At 35.5% G+C, this 17,358-nt stretch overlaps 6 protein-coding genes across 6 annotated transcripts; 3 read left to right on the forward strand and 3 right to left on the reverse strand.

Moving 5' to 3' along the window:
- Positions 1–243: 243 nt before the first annotated feature.
- LOC136412225 (uncharacterized) lies at positions 244–2,921 on the reverse strand. Its single transcript, XM_066395232.1, has 4 exons — positions 2,700–2,921; positions 2,461–2,651; positions 545–658; positions 244–409 (listed from the first exon to the last, which is right to left on the reverse strand). The coding sequence occupies exons 1-4, from the start codon at positions 2,853–2,855 to the stop codon at positions 244–246; spliced, it is 627 nt and encodes a 208-aa protein (XP_066251329.1). The 5' UTR covers positions 2,856–2,921.
- Positions 2,922–5,743: 2,822 nt separating this feature from the next.
- Positions 5,744–6,512, forward strand: LOC136412313 (uncharacterized). Its single transcript, XM_066395341.1, has 4 exons — positions 5,744–5,900; positions 5,950–6,140; positions 6,196–6,309; positions 6,359–6,512. The coding sequence occupies exons 1-4, from the start codon at positions 5,745–5,747 to the stop codon at positions 6,510–6,512; spliced, it is 615 nt and encodes a 204-aa protein (XP_066251438.1). The 5' UTR covers position 5,744.
- A 45-nt stretch (positions 6,513–6,557) lies between these two features.
- On the reverse strand, positions 6,558–7,827 carry LOC136412314 (uncharacterized). Its single transcript, XM_066395342.1, has 6 exons — positions 7,646–7,827; positions 7,403–7,591; positions 7,096–7,345; positions 6,907–7,047; positions 6,745–6,852; positions 6,558–6,696 (listed from the first exon to the last, which is right to left on the reverse strand). The coding sequence occupies exons 1-6, from the start codon at positions 7,812–7,814 to the stop codon at positions 6,558–6,560; spliced, it is 996 nt and encodes a 331-aa protein (XP_066251439.1). The 5' UTR covers positions 7,815–7,827.
- A 1,075-nt stretch (positions 7,828–8,902) lies between these two features.
- LOC136412315 (uncharacterized) lies at positions 8,903–10,008 on the reverse strand. Its single transcript, XM_066395343.1, has 5 exons — positions 9,830–10,008; positions 9,602–9,778; positions 9,247–9,553; positions 9,087–9,194; positions 8,903–9,038 (listed from the first exon to the last, which is right to left on the reverse strand). Exons 1-5 carry the CDS (start codon positions 9,960–9,962, stop codon positions 8,903–8,905), a joined length of 861 nt encoding a protein of 286 aa, XP_066251440.1. The 5' UTR covers positions 9,963–10,008.
- A 1,643-nt stretch (positions 10,009–11,651) lies between these two features.
- LOC136412316 (uncharacterized) lies at positions 11,652–12,475 on the forward strand. The gene is made up of 4 exons (XM_066395344.1): positions 11,652–11,789; positions 11,846–12,033; positions 12,083–12,190; positions 12,250–12,475. The coding sequence occupies exons 1-4, from the start codon at positions 11,652–11,654 to the stop codon at positions 12,473–12,475; spliced, it is 660 nt and encodes a 219-aa protein (XP_066251441.1).
- A 1,337-nt stretch (positions 12,476–13,812) lies between these two features.
- LOC136412317 (uncharacterized) lies at positions 13,813–14,903 on the forward strand. Its single transcript, XM_066395345.1, has 4 exons — positions 13,813–14,174; positions 14,299–14,486; positions 14,539–14,649; positions 14,699–14,903. Exons 1-4 carry the CDS (start codon positions 13,965–13,967, stop codon positions 14,901–14,903), a joined length of 714 nt encoding a protein of 237 aa, XP_066251442.1. The 5' UTR covers positions 13,813–13,964.
- Positions 14,904–17,358: the final 2,455 nt, after the last annotated feature.

The following is a 17,358-nucleotide window of genomic DNA, read 5'->3' on the forward strand; positions in this document are numbered from 1 at the left end:
GGGACTATAAATTGCAACTTTTCTCATCGAAAAAACATCAACTGAAGTTTCCAGCCTTCAGCGTTTAAGAATGGAAGAAAGTTTGCTGATCCAACTACTTTTTTTATCCCCCAGTTTCAGCTTGTCGATAACTGCAATGGGCCTGTCAATTATATGAAGTAAAATTGCCGGAAATTTTTCTTGGAAACTCTCCAAATCGGGTGATGATTGAAGGAAACACAAACTTTGTTTTTAAAAATCAAATTACAGAAATTTAGTAACCATCATAAATTTGGAGAACTGTTTCACTGGATCATCTGGACATTCAGGGAAAATCCTGGAACAGTCCTTTGTTTCTTTTCCTAATTTTTCAGCTGCGTGGTAAACATTGTGGCTGTGATCTTCGATTTCATCGTCAGTAGAAGAAGGTCTGTAAATAAGGAAGATTTATCTAAATCTAAACTTAATTAGACAAGCACGTGATGCTACTACCATGGGAACTAAATGCTGGCAATTTATCATTATTTAAGACCTTCGTTGCAGTTGTTTGTTTTGCAGAACTTACGTGAGAATACTTTGAAATATTTCAGCTGTTAAACTGGATCTCTCTTCCAAAGGAAATGCAGCCACTTCACATATCGATTTTAATAAGCAGGCTTTTCCGTCTGGATACTTATTTCTGCAATAAAAGAATATTGCCATATGAAGGTTCTTACGCTATTGATTTACGAGCATTTTAATAAGCACCATAAAATCCAAATTTTAGAAATTAATATTGCGAAAAGTGAGAAGCGTACTTATTGAAATTAATAAATCAAACAGTTGATTTAATGCTAAATTTAAAAAAGTTTAGTATCTTTGGAATATTTTCACGCTACTAATTTTTGGACTTTTTAATATATCCAGGGAACTTTCACAAGCGTCAAAATGTACGCTTTAATATTATAAAAAGTCAGAGGCGTTTTAATTTAAATTGGCAAAGCTTCAAATTTCATTAATTCAATTTCTGTAAAAAATCTGTAAAAACCCCTTTGAAGTTGTTACGCCAATGGCTTTTGGCCTTTTTAATAAATTCAGGGAACCTTACCTATTCAGGGAACCCTACGAAATTGAGCATTAATAATGCAAAAGGTCAGAGGCGTACAAACTTAAGTTCATAAACAAAAAATGTATTGATATTTGAAACTTTTTACGCGACTTAAATGTCTTTTAGGTGGTTAATAGAAAATCCTCTGAAACGAGAATATTGACCCTATAATAATGTAATGATAAATCAGAGGTACGTGATTTAAATTAGCATATATCCAATCTCGAATTAAACAAATTAATTCCTGGAATTTTTCCCTAACATGTAGGGATAATCGCTCTGTGGTATCTCATAAATTAACAGAGATAACGAGTTTATTCAATCAATACAAAATTCTGCATATTTTAATAATTAAATGGTCTTTTTTGTTTTCGATGAACTTTTTGAGCATTTTTTTATTTCGGAAAAATCGACTGAAAAATCACAGATTATGCTCTTATTAAAAATTTAGTCGAAAACGGTTTCGAATTTCAAGAAAATTAGAATTCATTATAGGAAAACTTTACCCATGGCCTAAACGTCTCAAAAAAGTCAAATTTGAAATAATATACAGTTGGTTTTATATGAAAAAGCTGAGTTTTGAGTGTCGGAACAATAATTGACTGAAAGTCGATGTAATGCCAGGAACATTCCATCTTTTTGATATGCCTGTGATTCCAAAATGAGTGAGGCAAAGTAAAAAGAAATCCCAAACTCTTTTGATATAGAAAAATATACGAGGAGTAAAAAGTCGAGTTTTCACTAGCCAAATTAACAATTAACATAACTTAAAGGCGATTTTATGAAGAAAGCACTCGTTTAAAGTTATCTGGATTTACGGAACGAATAGAGCAGAGTATAGGAAAATGGCCAAAAAAATCTTCCTCATGGTCTAAGATTCATAAAAATTAAATTAGTACAGGGTAATCTACATATTTGAAAAATTTAAGTTTTCAGCAGTCAAAACGAACATTAATTTGTTACATTTATAACTCCTTATTTTTTTCGAACTAGCTACTAGCACTCTGAAGAATGGAAAAAACTGGAACTTGGTCCGAAAAAAATCCCTCACAGCAGTCCCGGATGCGAGGAAAGGGGGTTTTGTTAGTCGGTGATTCATGGATAGGACAATGGACAAACTAGATCGCTTTCAGTCAAGCCCACGATGTCTGGATAACAGGTTCCCCTCAACCTCAGAAGAAAATTTAGTTCGGGTTAGCAGCCTAAAGATATAGTTGTAACCCTTTAGAATCCTCCTTAAAATGATTTCAGGTTACTCATCATTAATGAATGTCGAAGTGATATTCCGAATGCAGTACTCAAACCAGTTATGTATAGTTTCTGGAAAGTCTGCAGAGGTGATCAATTGGGTGGTGGATTTTGAAAGAAATAAAGATCGTTATTGATCACATTACCTTTCCAGATATTTCTCAAATATTTCATACATCTGCCATCTCGTAGGTGAACGCTTCTTTCTGTAGATATCTATGGAAGGATGAGTGTAATAGCTGCTGTTGTTGGGCAGTTGATAAAAGGCCTTCATTACCATCCCTAATGTTATACTTTGGGATTGCAAGTTTACTGGTATACCTATCCCAAAAATGACCTACAACACAGCTCCAATTGAGGAATTCTTTAGAATTTTATTACTCACAGAGATCCAATTAATGCCCGGTTTCCACACCAACCATCTCTTCTGCCTCGACAAAAGTTGTCGACTAGTATCGCGAATCGTGGTACTTTTCCCTACTACTTCTGCACCTCCAACTTCGTAGATTAAATAAACAACGATAAAACTTGAAAATTTCATTTAAACGTAGATGGTTCGCTTAAGCTGAAGCAAAATTCTCCTGAACACTCTTAACTAAGTGCAAAGTAACTTTTTGAGCAACGATGAGCTAGAAATTACGAAACTAGGACAGAGTTAATTGGATATTCAAACTCATAAATTCGGCATGTTTGTTCAGATTTGTTTGTTTCATGATGTTAATTTAAGCCGTCAATGACCTGCTGAATCGTTTAGGAAATTTTACAGCTCAACTTGTGTAGTAATCAGATTGCACAAAATGCTTGGAATATTGATGTAACGGTTTCAGGTACCTCAAAATCATTCCAATCAAAAGTACCAACTCCACGGTAACTTTTTGATCTCTTCAAGACTTGGCAGGCTGAACGGGAAGAAAAATGGAAGCAAATATCTTCATTGGGCTTGTCTTTAGACTTAGTGTTGCAGCTCTGGTATTCGTGGCATTTTTCTCATCACTTGGGGATGGAACCGAGTTTTCAATCAAAAGAAGAGTCAAGAGGAAAGTTTTATTCACTAAAAGCAGCAAATTCTTTGTGGGTGGTTTGGCCTTAATCTCTTCTCTGTAAGTAGCAAAGAATTCATTTTTAGTTTCGATTAAATGGCAAAGAAAACGTACTCAATTATACAACTCTCTTGGCCCATGGCTGGGGTTTTCGAATCAATTACGATCTCCCTTCAAGCCTGAACCAGAGATTGCGCTTCTTTAAGCGAGATGTCCATACTGATATTGACAACATACAAAATCCGTAAGTAAGTCGGACGTGGAGAAAAAAAATTCCTTAAAAAAATTATTTCAGATTGTTCTCAAACATGGTAAACTGCATCTTAAAGCGTGTATGCCTCATCCTCTCCCAGCCCTTCATCGCAGAAAACTGCGGAGTGTTTTGTGGCATAGGGAAAATAATCGCAAGGTAGAATATTCATCCTTTATCCCCATTGCCCTCAATTTTCCATACGAATGACCCACTTAGCTGCCATAAACAGACGGAAATATCGTGACCGAATACATCAAGCACTTTGAGGCTCATCCATTTTCCTAGTGATGTATCTAAATAAAGGGCCCACTTCAGAAACAATCATTTAAAGATCGACAGTCTCCAAAACAAATATTGAATAATCCGTTATTTTTTAGATCTCAAGGGATCGAAGCGGACTTTTTTAAGACCTTTAGAGAAAAGTGTCATCTTTATCAAGAGCGGTGCTCGGCTGGTTTGGAAAAGGCATCGATCTTTAGTCTTGTCAGTTAAGGGGTGGTTTTCGAGAGAAGAGGGGGGAATAAAATTGGGGGATGATGAGGAGGTTGTAGTTTTATTGTAGATTTTGTGCAAATCCAGTGAAATCCAATCAATTAAAAAGTAACAAGAATTCAGGCCCGTTATAAGATTATTTAGTTGCCAGTGCACTGAAAACCACTTTAAGAAGATAATCCCGTTTTAATTTTCGTATTTGAGTATTTCGTTTTAACCCCACTTGTTCCCTTAATTTCTTTTGTAATTGGGGGTTTTTGTTCTATACATTGAGGTTTCTATAAAAATTCAGCGCATCGCTTTCATACACAATATTTGGGTGTCTTAAAGACTGAAAATTCAGACTTTAAGACACCCATAACTCTCAGTTTCCAAAGTGCGCTCGACTTGAGGATCTCGTAAACTGTTAGAAGCGCAGGCAAAGATAAATAGGAGGCAAAGTTTTGTCTTTATGAAACGAACATGCCGCCTTTCTCATTAAGCTTAATTCAAGTTTAGATCATTTAGGTTTTTTTTTTAGTTTTTTAGATTCATGTTACTTAAACTAGAAATTCATCTTTTTGTCCTAAATTCAGAAAATTTATCTTAAGGTCAGTTTAGCTTAAGGTCCCCATTCAAGTGAGTTCAAATTAGTTTTAAAGCTTGATAAACTTGCTTTAAGATTGGTTCAGGTTACTTAAAGTTACATGAACATATTCCTATTGAAAATCCATAAAATTCTTCATAAAGTGAGTTCCGAGTTCTGCCGATGAAAGAATCATTTCCTATTATAAATCCAGGGAAATCCCTGTAATGTTTTACTTAAGCTTACAGAATCGTCCTCCTAAAGAAAATCTTGATGCACTTGACCCAGACCTGCACAAATCTGTGTCAGCTTAATTGATCTTAGATATTGCTAACATATAAAAGTAGGAAGAACTAAGGAGGAGAACATAGAATATTCTTAAGAGAAGTAGTGGAGTGAGCAAAGAAACTGAAGAAGAAATGGGAATATAATGGAATTAATAGCAATGAAGCGATGATGTCTTTCATCTCATTCAGCTGTGCCCCATGGTGTATCTTAGAATGACGTTTAACGTTTCCAATTTCATTAATCTTATCATGACCTTAAATAGTGAGAATTTTGAAATATCCTTCCAAGAAACGACTTTTTTCCTCAAATTGTTACATTTCAATTTGAAAATAATACGTTAAAACTTCGCTCCTGATCCCAAAAATCACGTAAAATCACCATTTTGACCGTATCTGAATATATACTAAGGTTTTTATCTCTATTCAATAAATATACAAAAATGCGTTATATAAAGATTTATGTCCCTATATCGTAATATTATAACTTAAAATTATTCCCAATACCCAGCAAAGATTTATAGACCCCCGAGAGTCCAGTTTGGGGGCATCCCCAGATTTGTCAATGTATCAATGGGAGACCCGTATTTACAAGTTCCTCAATCTCTCTGAACTATCTTGATTTAACCTAAAATAACCAATTAACATATCCTCTTAGCGCCTATAGGTCGATAACCACGAATTAAATTTACACTATTTCTCTTAACTGGGCTAGCACTATCAAAACGATGATTTAGTGAGGACGAAGGGAAAACAATATTTCACATTTCGAATTTGATTCATGAATTAAACGCAAATGCCGAAAGCTCTTATAGTATTGCTTTTGCTGGTTGTCTGGAATGGTGCCACGCAGGAGCTTGAAAGCCCTTCAACAGCCTTGGAGAAGGACAATAGAGTCTTATCCAGGAATAAAAGATGGTTGGTTTGGAAAAAAGGAGTCAATTGGGTGGCGGTAAGTGCTTAAATACTCATTTTTCATGTTTTTTAACGGTAAATTTTAGATGATTTTTGGCTTGGGAATTCCCGTCGAAGTCAACCAGAACAGTGTAGTTATGGGTTCTGCAATAAAAGCTTACTACTTACTTCCAGATAATAGTTCAGTTTTTACAAATCCTTCTATAGACTTTCAAAGAAAAAGGCGCTCCGCCTCTCGTTGGAAGATTTATGAGCTCATTGAATCATATTTAGAACGGTAATAGATCCGAACACCCAAAGACACTTTACCATAATCCTAACACTTCTCTTAGAAATAACTATGCAGATGGTAAGGCATGCCTGCTCAAATCCATATGCCAGATATCATCAATTAAATTAGAAGAAAGATCTGGATTGCTCGCCGAAATTGTTCATAACTTCTTAACGTAAGTTTTTCCGTGTTCACGTCCTGGTTTTAATAATATTCAATTCCAGTCCATCATCTACAAAAGAAGAAATCGAAGACCATGGCAATTATGCTTATCATTTTGCCGAAAGAGTGGGCAAAGAAGTCGGAAGATGCGACCATGTTTTTCCAGAATGTTCTGTGGACCCCATTCATCAATTTTCCAGGTTAATGACCGTATGAGGCAAAGGGTGACAAAAAAATAAAAGGAAATTTCAAAAATGGGTTTTATTTGTGGAAATCAAAACGAATCAATTTATTTAGTACATCTCCTTCACAGTCTGAATATATTTCTTCGCAGTTGTGGCTGGAATTGGCAGCTGCGTCATAGAGGTCTTCATCCTTGTAGAAGCCCTCAGGTTTCACTCTGAATCAATGTATCAAGATCTGGAATTATGACAAAAAAAAAACTTACTTGAAAACAATTTTTAACAGCTCCTCCCAAAAGGTCCCTTTCTCCTTGGAAGACTTGCTAATTTGGCAAATGGTTTTCAAGAGACATGTTCTTCCATTGCTGGTAAATCTAAAAGAATTCACCTACAGGTAACCTTATAAGGATCTTCTGGATGGTATTTACGTCGTGAAAAAATCCTCAAACTTGGCATATAGTTCCCTCCTAGTCCTCCTATGAATATTATGATAATGCTGCATGTCAATTATTGAATTTCTGGGTACATCATGCGATCTTTGAAGCTTTGGTGAAGAGTACCCAATTTTTCTAAAAATATTTAGTTACGATCATTCTTAGATATATTTTTGATCGTACTTGCGACGCTGACTGTTATTAACGTTGTTCCAGAAATTCTGAGTATGGTACTTAGACCGGTGTTTCTGTTGATTAGGCACTTGGTACCCATTAAAAATTGGTTTGTTATAGGTAGAACCCCTGAAAGAGTCCACGCTATGAAGTTTCGTATCATAGTTCCAGCTATAGAGAGGGCCTTCATCAGCTTTGCTTTTCCAGCCTGGGAAATCTCCATTCTCGCCAATATCCCAGCTCAAAGGTGCCAACCAATCTAAAAAAAATTTTTTTTTGATAATTCAATTTATTCATTTTGTCATAGAACTCATACCATCGTGCCCATGATGTACAGGGTGATCTAAATAAGGTAAGATAGTGGTGGTTGGCTGAGGTTCCTCTTTTTTCATATACTTCTTGTCGAGGAAAACTGGGGTTGATGGCAATTCCCAAGCCATACTTGCAGTATTCCCATAGACGAAGAACCCTCTTCCATCCACTGAGGGGTAGGCAAGATCATAAACTGAAATGCAAAATTGTATGGGACGGACATCATTTCAAACATTTTAGTACTTACCCAACTGAAAGGAACTGCCTTGTGGAAACACCAAATACCTTCGTTTCCTTGACAAATAAGTACGATTTCCATTATTCAAACGTTCTTCAATATCGGTTTGTAAATTTGCAAAAGAATCTCTGGATAAAATAAGACTCATATTCCACAATAAAACTATAATAAACCTCATTTTTCTTGAACTTGTTTTAACTTATCCAACATGTACCATTTTGAGACTTGTTCAGCTACTTTGATACATGTTTGCATTAAGACAATCGTCGGTATTTGGTCCAGTTACAAATTAGCACTTAATAGCATTTACGCCCGTTAGTCGTTAATCCAACTCCTCTACGGCCTTGATCTTATGGCCTGACCTAGTTAAGTATGTGAACGTTGAGTAACGGAGATTTGTTACGTTAATTCTACCGTATTAACATCAATAAAAGCACTCTAAACTCACCCTAATACCACCATCATTGCCCTTTTACGAGCGAGTTAAACAAGTCATTATTTATAGGTAGAACTCTAATTGTTACATCAAGAGAGTAAAATAACATTTTGCTAGATAATAATAGTTTTAATTAAATTAGCAATAATTGCAGAGCATTTATCTTCAACCTCACAGAACCCACCTCACTTTCGTGCACTTTCACAGTTTCGTATATTAACTAGGAACATGGTAATTAGAGCATTTATCTTAATGATTGGCGTCAGACAATTATAAGCGTTTTCCCTTATTATCCCTCATTTGTACCGTTGCTTTTGCTCTAGACAAATATTGAGGAAATGGAATTTTTTTGTATTAATTGTTTGCCATATGGAAACATCAGAAGAGCACAAATAAGCAAAAAAGTTACATTTTATTCTTCACTACAGTTCCTCCGTCGGTAATAATTCATTAGAACTTTGACTGACAAATTATCTTAAAAAACACTCATGAACCTTATTTTAACCACAGTGAACGAAAGAAAAATAGTTATTATTCTCAAGTGAGATACTTACCATACGAGTGAATTATATTTCTCACTAATGCATAATACATGCATAATTTGCCGTGCATCCATTCTCAGATATAAATTCTGCAACTAGGAGCAGTTAGCATTTACCCACCTTTAACCCTGAAATCCGTGCTTGTGATTGACGGAAGTTTCGCGGGGACGCAGTAATCAGCGCGGACAGGTAAAAATTGGACCGAGTTTTATGAACTCATTTAGATATTGGTGTAATTTTAAAATAGAGAATAACTAGTCAAGGAAGAAAAAATACATATCAAATTTGTTAATTCTTAACTTTATTTCTAAATAATTTACTTAAAACGTGCCCTTCACACGTAGGGTACATTTGTTCACAGTCGTGATTTTCATTAAACGCCTTGTCATAGTGGTCTTCATCTGGATTCAAATCGAATTTTGACCTAATTTAACAAATTTAGAACAGTGTAACATCACAAATCCTCACTTACCTAAAAATGGCTTTTATAATTTCCTCCCAAAAAGTCCCTTTCTTGGACAGTAACTTCTTCACCTGACATATCGTCTTTAACACGCAACTTTTGCCATCCTTGCTTAACCTAGAACCTCAACTAAAGCTAAGTTACCTATATAATATATGAATTAACTTACGAAGAGAGTAACTTTTCAACCCTCTTGAATACTTCTCTTCTGCTACGCCTCTGGATGTGCTGAGCCACAGTGCGTTTGTATCTTTTACCAGTTTGTTGGTGAGTTGAATGTGGCAGATATCCGGGATAGTGCATATGGTTCCAGAAATTTGAGCCTACCATTTGGTGGTAATAGTTCATGATTTGGTCATTATATTGGGTTCTATTATAGGGGTAAAACCTCATAGAGGGCTGAGCTGCATAATAATTCCTATGATTGCCACTGTTCCATCCTGAGTAATCCCAAGAAGGCTCAGGCCGATGCATCTCTAATTACTTCCTCAAAAACGATTTCTTATGCAGACCGTTCTACTCACCCTCATAGTGATCATGAACAATTTCCGCAGTTGTGGTCCCAACTGTCCCTTCTTTCTTCTTGAATTTCTCATCCAAAAATATAGGCGTTGATGGCAACTCCCAACCCAAAGTAGCTGTGTTACCGAAAGTAATTAGATTTCCTTCCAGGGCCTCAGCTGGATATGTCAAGTCAAAAACTAAAATTTTTCATATTGTATTTTTGCTCAGTTTCCTTCAGAGATACTTACCGACTTGTAATGAACTGCCCTCAGGGAACACCAAGAACCGTCTCCTTCGGGACAAAACTGTTTGGTTTTCTGAGGTATAAACCGTGGAGAAATTAAGAAGAATTAAAACAACTAAAATCAGGATGGTTCTCATATTGTAGGACCATTTGTAGTACTGCTTATATTAATAGGTCTTGTAATGTAGCGTCTTTCTGAAGGATGATTCTACTGGTACCGTTATCAATGTAGGAATGATACATTTTAGATGTTCTGAAATGTGTTTTAGCAATTATCATGTTTTAAGGTAATGAATGCCATTAGGAGTTCTAAGAAAACCTGCTGATATTTTTGACTAAATGTATGCAAATAGGGCTTAGGAAAAATTGTAGAAAACTCATTTTTGGACCTTTTTAAAATGCAGAGACAAGCAAAACGTTGAAAATGGAGGATAATAGAAGCACTTCAAGTAATCTGAAGGATTGTCATTGAAAGAAAAACTTGGAAATTCCTTCCCTCTTTGGAAATTTCCACTGTTATGTGTTGCTTAACGAGTTCGATCATGTGGAATTCCCTCTACAAATAATTTTTTCGCTTCAATTGATTTAAGTATGTGGATCTACTAATAATTGTGAAAACATCACAGGACTACCAATTCATGTCTACTCATGCTATTCATACCTCGTAGAATACTGAAGAGAGATTACAGCCTCATCTATTAAATTTCACCTACTTGAAGCAACTTTTGAGCCACATCTCTCCGCGGTTTTGAAAAATATTAAGGGTCAAGGAATAGAAACTTCAAAAAGTATGTGTTTTTTCCATTTTGGATGTTTTCCATTTGCGCGTATCTTTTAGAAAAGTGATGAATGAAAATTAGGACTTCTGTAAATTTAGCAGAGTTATATACATACAGTGTGTTCGTTTTTGGAGCTGAACCATGGGGATCTCGGTAACCATGAAAGATACGAGGTCGGTTATATTGAGGCAAAATTCTGCTTTTTGGAGTTCAAATATATGAAATTTCACACTTTGAGAAATTCTTTCGGAGGTACACGAAAAAAACGCAGCAGGTGAAAACATAAAAACGTTTTAAATTTTTCCTCAGCTTATTTGACGAAGGAATTCAGAATGATTAACGCTTCATCTTACAACTTTTCCTCTTTTACAGCATGATAATGTCATGTTTGAAATTCGACGTTTCGATTTTCGGCAACCATCATCAATTATGTTTTTCCTTATGGACGCCATATTAAATTTTCATTTTTTTTATTGCGATGATGTGTGTTGTTTTTGCAAAGAGTGCCTTGAAAATAACATCCAAAAATGTGAAATTGAAGACAGTTCCCATAAGAAACATTTTCAACGACCTCATATCTTTTATGATTACCGACATCCTCATAGTGGAGCTCCAGGAGTGGACAACCTGTATATCTGGAAATAGAGTATTTGTTCTAAAATCACTTAAGAGACCAACTTCTGTTTTTTTCTTGATTTCCAGAAGCTAAAAGAAAATTCCTAACTAAAAGAAATTCCTAATTTTTCCAAAATCGTTAATTTAGGCACTTTTTAAGCCCTTTTTCAAGCCACACTCCAGTGTGTACTCCAGTACTCCAGTACTTAACACTAAAACGAAACAAATTTACCAGTACCTAAGACGCCGTTTTAGAGTGAGAAAATTCCTACGAATGAATGAACCGGTTGGGTATTGTTACCATTAGTTATGTTTGCAGAATCATACCATTAGTTATGTAAATATAGAAAACTTCCGCGCATATTATAGTTGATCTAAAATAAGTTTAAAATAACAGTCTAGGTCAAGCTCAGTTCCATAAAACCATCGGAAATGGCCGCCTTGAAGGGTGTGATTCTATTCACCATAATTCACATTTTTGCTTCACAAGTGGTTTGCGTAAAGAAAAATACAAGTCTCTTGCTAAGGAAGAAACGTTATGTGACTTTTCCAGAAGGAGCATCATTTTCGGTGAGTGTCCCTACTTCTCTTCTAATTATCCTTAGTTTCATAATTCTGATTACCAGGCCGTTATTTGCCTTACTTCCCAAATGGGAATTACTGATGGGGCCAGCATCTTCTCAGAGGGAATTAACTGGGGTTTAGTCTACGACCTACCAAACGATACAACGCCATATCTGGACTATTTCGCTCCGGCTCAGAAGAGAAGGAATCGACGAGAATTGTATAGAAAAGTCGAAGATATTCTCAGCTCGTAAGTATTTCTCAAATCTCTCAAAGAAAAATAATGGAAAATATTTTAGTATGGGCTATAATGGTCGCCAATGCATTCTACGCAGCCTATGCGAGGCAAGTCGCTTTAAACAACGCGAAGATAGTCTACTTTATCACATTTTAAGTCTGATTTTCAAGTAAGTACTGAATCAGCAAATAACACTAAAAACGGAATAAATGTGAATTTTTCTTTGAGGTTCCCCAAAGGGCCGATTTTACCGCATGAACCTGACGATCACAAAATTTACCATTGGGCGAGTTTAATTGGTGAAAAAGATGATTTAAAGGCTGAAAGAGGGGTCAAAGACAAATGTGTGGATTTCTTCCAATGTCCGTTTTCCTTGGTAGAAATTGCATTGGGGTACTATTCAAGCATAAGTAATGAGGCTTATTATGATGTAATTAATGAAATGAGGAATTAAGAGGCGTACTTTTTAAACCAAAAATACGGCATTAGAGTCATTACTCTGCACCACCTTTCGAGGAGAGCTTATGGGCTTTGCAAAAGAACATTTCAATCAAACCATTTTTGCCGATAAAAATGAAATCATTAATGGAAGTACACATGGATAGAACGAATCTAGCGACCTTCTGAAGTTCAATTTGGACCGAGTTCTCTATACCCGCTTTCGTTGTAAATAGGAAAAATAAATGAGGAATGTGACTAACCTGAACTAACACAAATTCTGTGTTTATTTGCACATTCGTCAATCCAAAAGTTTATTCGATTTTCAAAAATTTTTTAAATGTTATTTCAAATCGTTTGACTGGCGGGAGAGCACCAGGACCGGGTTCAAGATTGCATTTTTAGGTGAAGAAACCTAGTTTAGACGATTTCAGGAAACCTTCGAAATATGCATTTCATATAAGTTATTTGTATATCAATAGGAAGCTTATGCTGTCTTCCAAAATCCATAAATTTTCATTATGTTGGGTTGACCGGAAAGAAGTACCAGAACCGGGCTTTGCCCCACATCTCTGGACGTAGAAGTGTAACTACGATGGTTGGGAGATTTTAGAAAATTGTACAACTCTCAAATCATGTATTTAATTAAAATCATTTATATGTCGACAAAAAGCTGATACCATGATCTAAAATTCCTGAAATTTTCATAAGAATTGGGTGATCTGGGGCAGAGTACTAAAACCAAACGTAAGATTGCTATTTTAGAAAAAAATGCGTACTTCAGATCATAAAAGGTATTCAGACAATTGTTCCTGAAAATACACATTTCCTATAAGTCGTCTATGCGCTGATTCTAAATTTCAGCTATTTTCTAAAATTCCTGAAATTTTTATTGCGATTGGTTGAGTAGGAGAAAAGTATCAGAACCGGATTTAAGACTGCAATTTTAAAGAAGCGTAGTTCAGTTCATTGTTATTGACAGGGGAGTATTCAAAAAATTGTAACCACCGAACTATGAATTTTAAATAATTTGTTTACACGTCTAAATGCTAAAACTATCTTTAAAAAAATCCTCAAGTTTCCATTGAGATTGATTGCTCAGGGGCAGAATACCAGGACCGGATTTAAGGTTTTTCAATTTTTGAGGCAAAAGAGGGCATTTAATTCAGATGATTCGAAGATTTCAGAATATTATATCCCTTAAACTAGATATTCCATATGACTCGTTTATGTTTCAATCATAGTTGTTTTCGAGGATTTATTGATCAGAAGCTGGATAGACAACAGCATCAAATATTTCTGATTCAATATATCTTGAACTTTCTTATTTTTGCAAGAATTGGCCGTAAAAAAATATCCGAGATAGGCGAGAAGGATTTATTGCAGGCAAACTGCTAATAGAATATGAATACTGAGTTATGAATAAATTATCCTCCAGTGCAAATAATCGAAGTAAGACCGTTTAGTTATGACCGGGCCCATTCTACACTTTACCCTCGTGTCATATGAAGCAAATATATCAACATACTCATTTTACAAGGAAAAAAGAAACATGCTCTAAAGGGAAGTGTAGTAATATGATCCTCCGAAAGTTTCTTGCTACATACGCGATTGCCTTAGTGGTTGCCCCATATGTCCAAAGCAATCAACAAAATGTAGGGCAGTTGTCTAGAAGAAAGAGATACGTGTCTTTCCCTGAAGGAGCTGCCTTTTCAGTAAGTATCATCGCCGTTATTCCTTAACGAATTTATGACTATTTTTATGTAGTCTAAACTATGACGAAGTGCGCAGTTTTTGCCACGTTGTTGATCTAACAATGTGTTGTTCATCATTCTTCAGGCAGTTATTTGCCTGACATGGCAAATGGGCATTACTGATGGCGCCTCCATATTCTCAGAAGGAATCAATTGGGGTCTAGTGTACGATTTGCCCAATGACACCAGGCCTTTGCTTGATGCCTATAAGCCAGCTCAAAAGCGAAGAAATCGGCGAGAACTTTATAACAAAATTGAAGATATTTTAGACTCGTAAGTTAATTAAACCTTTTTTGTTTTTTTTAATATTGAATTCTTTGTACAGAATGGGTTATAATGGAAGATCATGCATGCTTCGCAGCCTATGCGAAACTGAAAGGATGTTCAAGAACCGTGAAGATAGTCTTATACATCATATCTTGGGGCAGCTTTTTCGGTAACTACCAGAAAAAGAGGAGATTTTGTCTGATTGTAGCAACTTCTAGGTTTCCCAAAGAGAGAATTTTATCACATGAGCCTGATGTTCATAAAGTTTACCACTGGGCTGCTTCCATTGGAAATGGCTTTATAATACAGGAGGAAATTAATGACAAAGCGAACTGTGGAAATATCTTTCAGTGTCCTTTTTCACTCATAGAGATGGCATTAGGGTATTATTCAGCAATTAGCAATAATAAAATTAGCTACTAAATGTTGTAACGCAAAATCTTTCATGCAAATACTCGATTTCAGAAGTTGAAATTATAAGTTACATTTCACGTAGTTTTAGTTTAGATTCAGATTAAACTTCTCAAGGTAAGTTCGGGTAACTCATGTGAAGTCAAGTTCATATAAAGGTTATCTCAGGTTAATTACATAATTCTGATAAAATCTGATTATCAGTCCCAGCTAAGTGAATTGCTGATGAAGTAAACTGTGCGTGAAGCGAAATTCTGGTATTCCCACAAATTTTCTTTTCATAGAGAGAACTTGATCCAAATCGATTACTTGTAGGAGACTTTAGAGTTAATGGATATGGTTTAGAAATGCTTAAAATTGGGTTATCTAAAGAAAAAAAGCGGAGATAGTAGACTAAATAAGATGATGCAAAAATAATATGTACCAAATAAAAAATAAGAAAAGAATGTATTAAGTATAATATAAACTAGATAGAGGAAATTCATATACATTTTTTTTATTTGAAGAAAATGAAGAAAAATATTTCTTTTAAGAGACAAAAAAAATGGAAAATTGATGTATCAATGCTTGGGCTCAAAATAGATTAGCTACATATAAACATTTATCATTTAGATAGTAGGAGTTCAAAGAAAAAATCTGTGGACAAGAATTAGCTCAATGTATACTAAATTTAAAAGAGAAGCATGGAAGATCAAGTAATAAATCTGAAGATAATAGGATTTAGAACCTATTAGGTTGTTCGGAAAGTAATTTCGTTTTTTCCCGACAGAGGATTTAATGGTATTTTTTTGCACTTAACCTCACACTTAAGCCATATAATTTTTATATGCTTTGAGAGCTCATATAACAAGGCTTGTGTGTGAAACATTTCAATTAATTCTACGCAGTAGTTTTTGGTTGGTGCCCTTTTAAATATGGAGAGCGATAAGCAGCATTTTCGACATATCCTACTGTTTTACTACAGAAAGGGTAAAAATGCTGTTCAAGCCAGAAAGAAATTGACCGATGTGTATGGAGAAGGTGTGTTGACAGTACGCCAGTGTCAGAACTGGTTCTCTAAATTTCGATCTGGCAATTTTGATGTCGAAGATGCACCACGTTCGGGAAGGCCGGTTGAAGCTGATAAAGACGCCATAAAGGCATTAGTTGATGCGAACCGTCGAATAACAACACGTGAGATCGGATTGAAGTTAAATTTATCGAATTCAACAGTTTATGACCACTTGAAAGGCCTGGGATTATCCTCGAAGCTCGATATATGGGTTCCCCATGTTCTCACAGAGAGAAATCTGTGTCGCCGCATTGACGTCTGCGATTCGCTTCTCAAACGTGACAAAAATGATCCGTTTTTGAAGCGCATCATTACTGGGGACGAAAAATGGGTTGTATACAACAACATCAAACGCAAGAGGTCATGGAGCAAAAAAGATGAATCGACTTAAACCATTTCCAAAGCCGATATTCACCAAAAAAAGGTGATGCTGTCTGTTTGGTGGGATTTTAAAGGAATCGTTTTTTTTGAGCTTTTACCGGATAACACAACGATTAATTCGGAAGTCTACTGCCAGCAGCTGGACAAACTGAAGGATGCACTTCAACAGAAAAGACCCGAACTAATCAACAGAAAAGGTGTAGTGTTTCACCAAGACAACGCGAGACCTCACACAAGTTTGGTCACTCGCCAAAAGCTTTTACAGCTTGAATGGGACACAATGCCACACCCACCATATTCTCCAGACCTGGCACCATCGGATTATTATTTGTTCCGGTCACTCCAAAATTTTTTAGACGGTAAAACTTTCATCTCAAATGATGAGGTCAAAAACCACCTCGATCAGTTTTTTGCCAGCAAAGACAAAAAATTTTATGAGCGTGGAATTATGCTACTACCAGAAAGATGGCAAAAGGTGTTGGACCAGAACGGCCAATATATAATTTAATAAAGCATTTGTTTATTATACGAAAACTGTCATTCATTTTCACATAAAAAAACGAAATTACTTTCCGAACAACCTGATAGATAAAAGTGAAGAGGCGCGAAAGGAGATGTAAGAAAGTTAAGTGGAAAGTGGAGGTAACTAAAATAAGAACCTAACGGTCATAGAAAAATAAGAAGAGTAGATTAACATAGAGAAAGAATTTTAGCAATCTCAAAAATTCTTTACAAGCAGCACTGGTGAATTTTAAGGAAAAAAAATGGCAGAAGCATGCAATTGCAAAAAAATGAATGAAAATTTAACCTTTCAACCCCCTGTATATATTGTGTATATTCGAAACTATCCAATTTCGGATAAAACTTATTTTCTCCTATCATCACCATTTGACTTGTATCTCCAGCTTTCGATTCTCCCATTATTAATTAATCATGCTGTATATGAATATACCAGTAAGAGGGAGCAATTCGCTTGAAATAAGGGATACAATTTTTTTTTAAGTCAAAATTTCGGAAAATTTTCACTCTCTGTAT

Source organism: Euwallacea similis, chromosome 11, assembly GCF_039881205.1.
Source record: "Euwallacea similis isolate ESF13 chromosome 11, ESF131.1, whole genome shotgun sequence".
NCBI classification, from domain to species: Eukaryota; Metazoa; Arthropoda; class Insecta; order Coleoptera; family Curculionidae; genus Euwallacea; species Euwallacea similis.

What these genes read in the sequence shown, in the direction of transcription:
- LOC136412225 (XM_066395232.1), bottom strand. Translation starts at nt 2,855, where the DNA reads ATGAAATTTTCAAGTTTTATCGTTGTTTATTTAATCTACGAAGTTGGA. An exon ending in CGGGCATTAATTGGATCTCT is followed by an intron (nt 2,652 to 2,699) that starts GTGAGTAATAAA and finishes GCTGTGTTGTAG; the next exon opens with GTCATTTTTGGGATAGGTAT. An exon ending in ATATTTCAAAGTATTCTCAC is followed by an intron (nt 410 to 544) that starts GTAAGTTCTGCA and finishes CCTTATTTACAG; the next exon opens with ACCTTCTTCTACTGACGATG.
- LOC136412313 (XM_066395341.1), top strand. Translation starts at nt 5,745, where the DNA reads ATGCCGAAAGCTCTTATAGTATTGCTTTTGCTGGTTGTCTGGAATGGT. An exon ending in AAGGAGTCAATTGGGTGGCG is followed by an intron (nt 5,901 to 5,949) that starts GTAAGTGCTTAA and finishes GGTAAATTTTAG; the next exon opens with ATGATTTTTGGCTTGGGAAT. An exon ending in ATTGAATCATATTTAGAACG is followed by an intron (nt 6,141 to 6,195) that starts GTAATAGATCCG and finishes CACTTCTCTTAG; the next exon opens with AAATAACTATGCAGATGGTA.
- LOC136412314 (XM_066395342.1), bottom strand. Translation starts at nt 7,814, where the DNA reads ATGAGGTTTATTATAGTTTTATTGTGGAATATGAGTCTTATTTTATCC. An exon ending in TTTGAGGATTTTTTCACGAC is followed by an intron (nt 6,853 to 6,906) that starts GTAAATACCATC and finishes GAATTCTTTTAG; the next exon opens with ATTTACCAGCAATGGAAGAA. An exon ending in CTGTTAAAAATTGTTTTCAA is followed by an intron (nt 6,697 to 6,744) that starts GTAAGTTTTTTT and finishes ACATTGATTCAG; the next exon opens with AGTGAAACCTGAGGGCTTCT.
- LOC136412315 (XM_066395343.1), bottom strand. Translation starts at nt 9,962, where the DNA reads ATGAGAACCATCCTGATTTTAGTTGTTTTAATTCTTCTTAATTTCTCC. An exon ending in GGGCAGTTCATTACAAGTCG is followed by an intron (nt 9,779 to 9,829) that starts GTAAGTATCTCT and finishes GAAAAATTTTAG; the next exon opens with TTTTTGACTTGACATATCCA. An exon ending in TGTTCATGATCACTATGAGG is followed by an intron (nt 9,554 to 9,601) that starts GTGAGTAGAACG and finishes GGAAGTAATTAG; the next exon opens with AGATGCATCGGCCTGAGCCT.
- LOC136412316 (XM_066395344.1), top strand. Translation starts at nt 11,652, where the DNA reads ATGGCCGCCTTGAAGGGTGTGATTCTATTCACCATAATTCACATTTTT. An exon ending in CAGAAGGAGCATCATTTTCG is followed by an intron (nt 11,790 to 11,845) that starts GTGAGTGTCCCT and finishes TCTGATTACCAG; the next exon opens with GCCGTTATTTGCCTTACTTC. An exon ending in ATTTTAAGTCTGATTTTCAA is followed by an intron (nt 12,191 to 12,249) that starts GTAAGTACTGAA and finishes TTTTTCTTTGAG; the next exon opens with GTTCCCCAAAGGGCCGATTT.
- LOC136412317 (XM_066395345.1), top strand. Translation starts at nt 13,965, where the DNA reads ATGAAGCAAATATATCAACATACTCATTTTACAAGGAAAAAAGAAACA. An exon ending in CTGAAGGAGCTGCCTTTTCA is followed by an intron (nt 14,175 to 14,298) that starts GTAAGTATCATC and finishes ATCATTCTTCAG; the next exon opens with GCAGTTATTTGCCTGACATG. An exon ending in ATCTTGGGGCAGCTTTTTCG is followed by an intron (nt 14,650 to 14,698) that starts GTAACTACCAGA and finishes AGCAACTTCTAG; the next exon opens with GTTTCCCAAAGAGAGAATTT.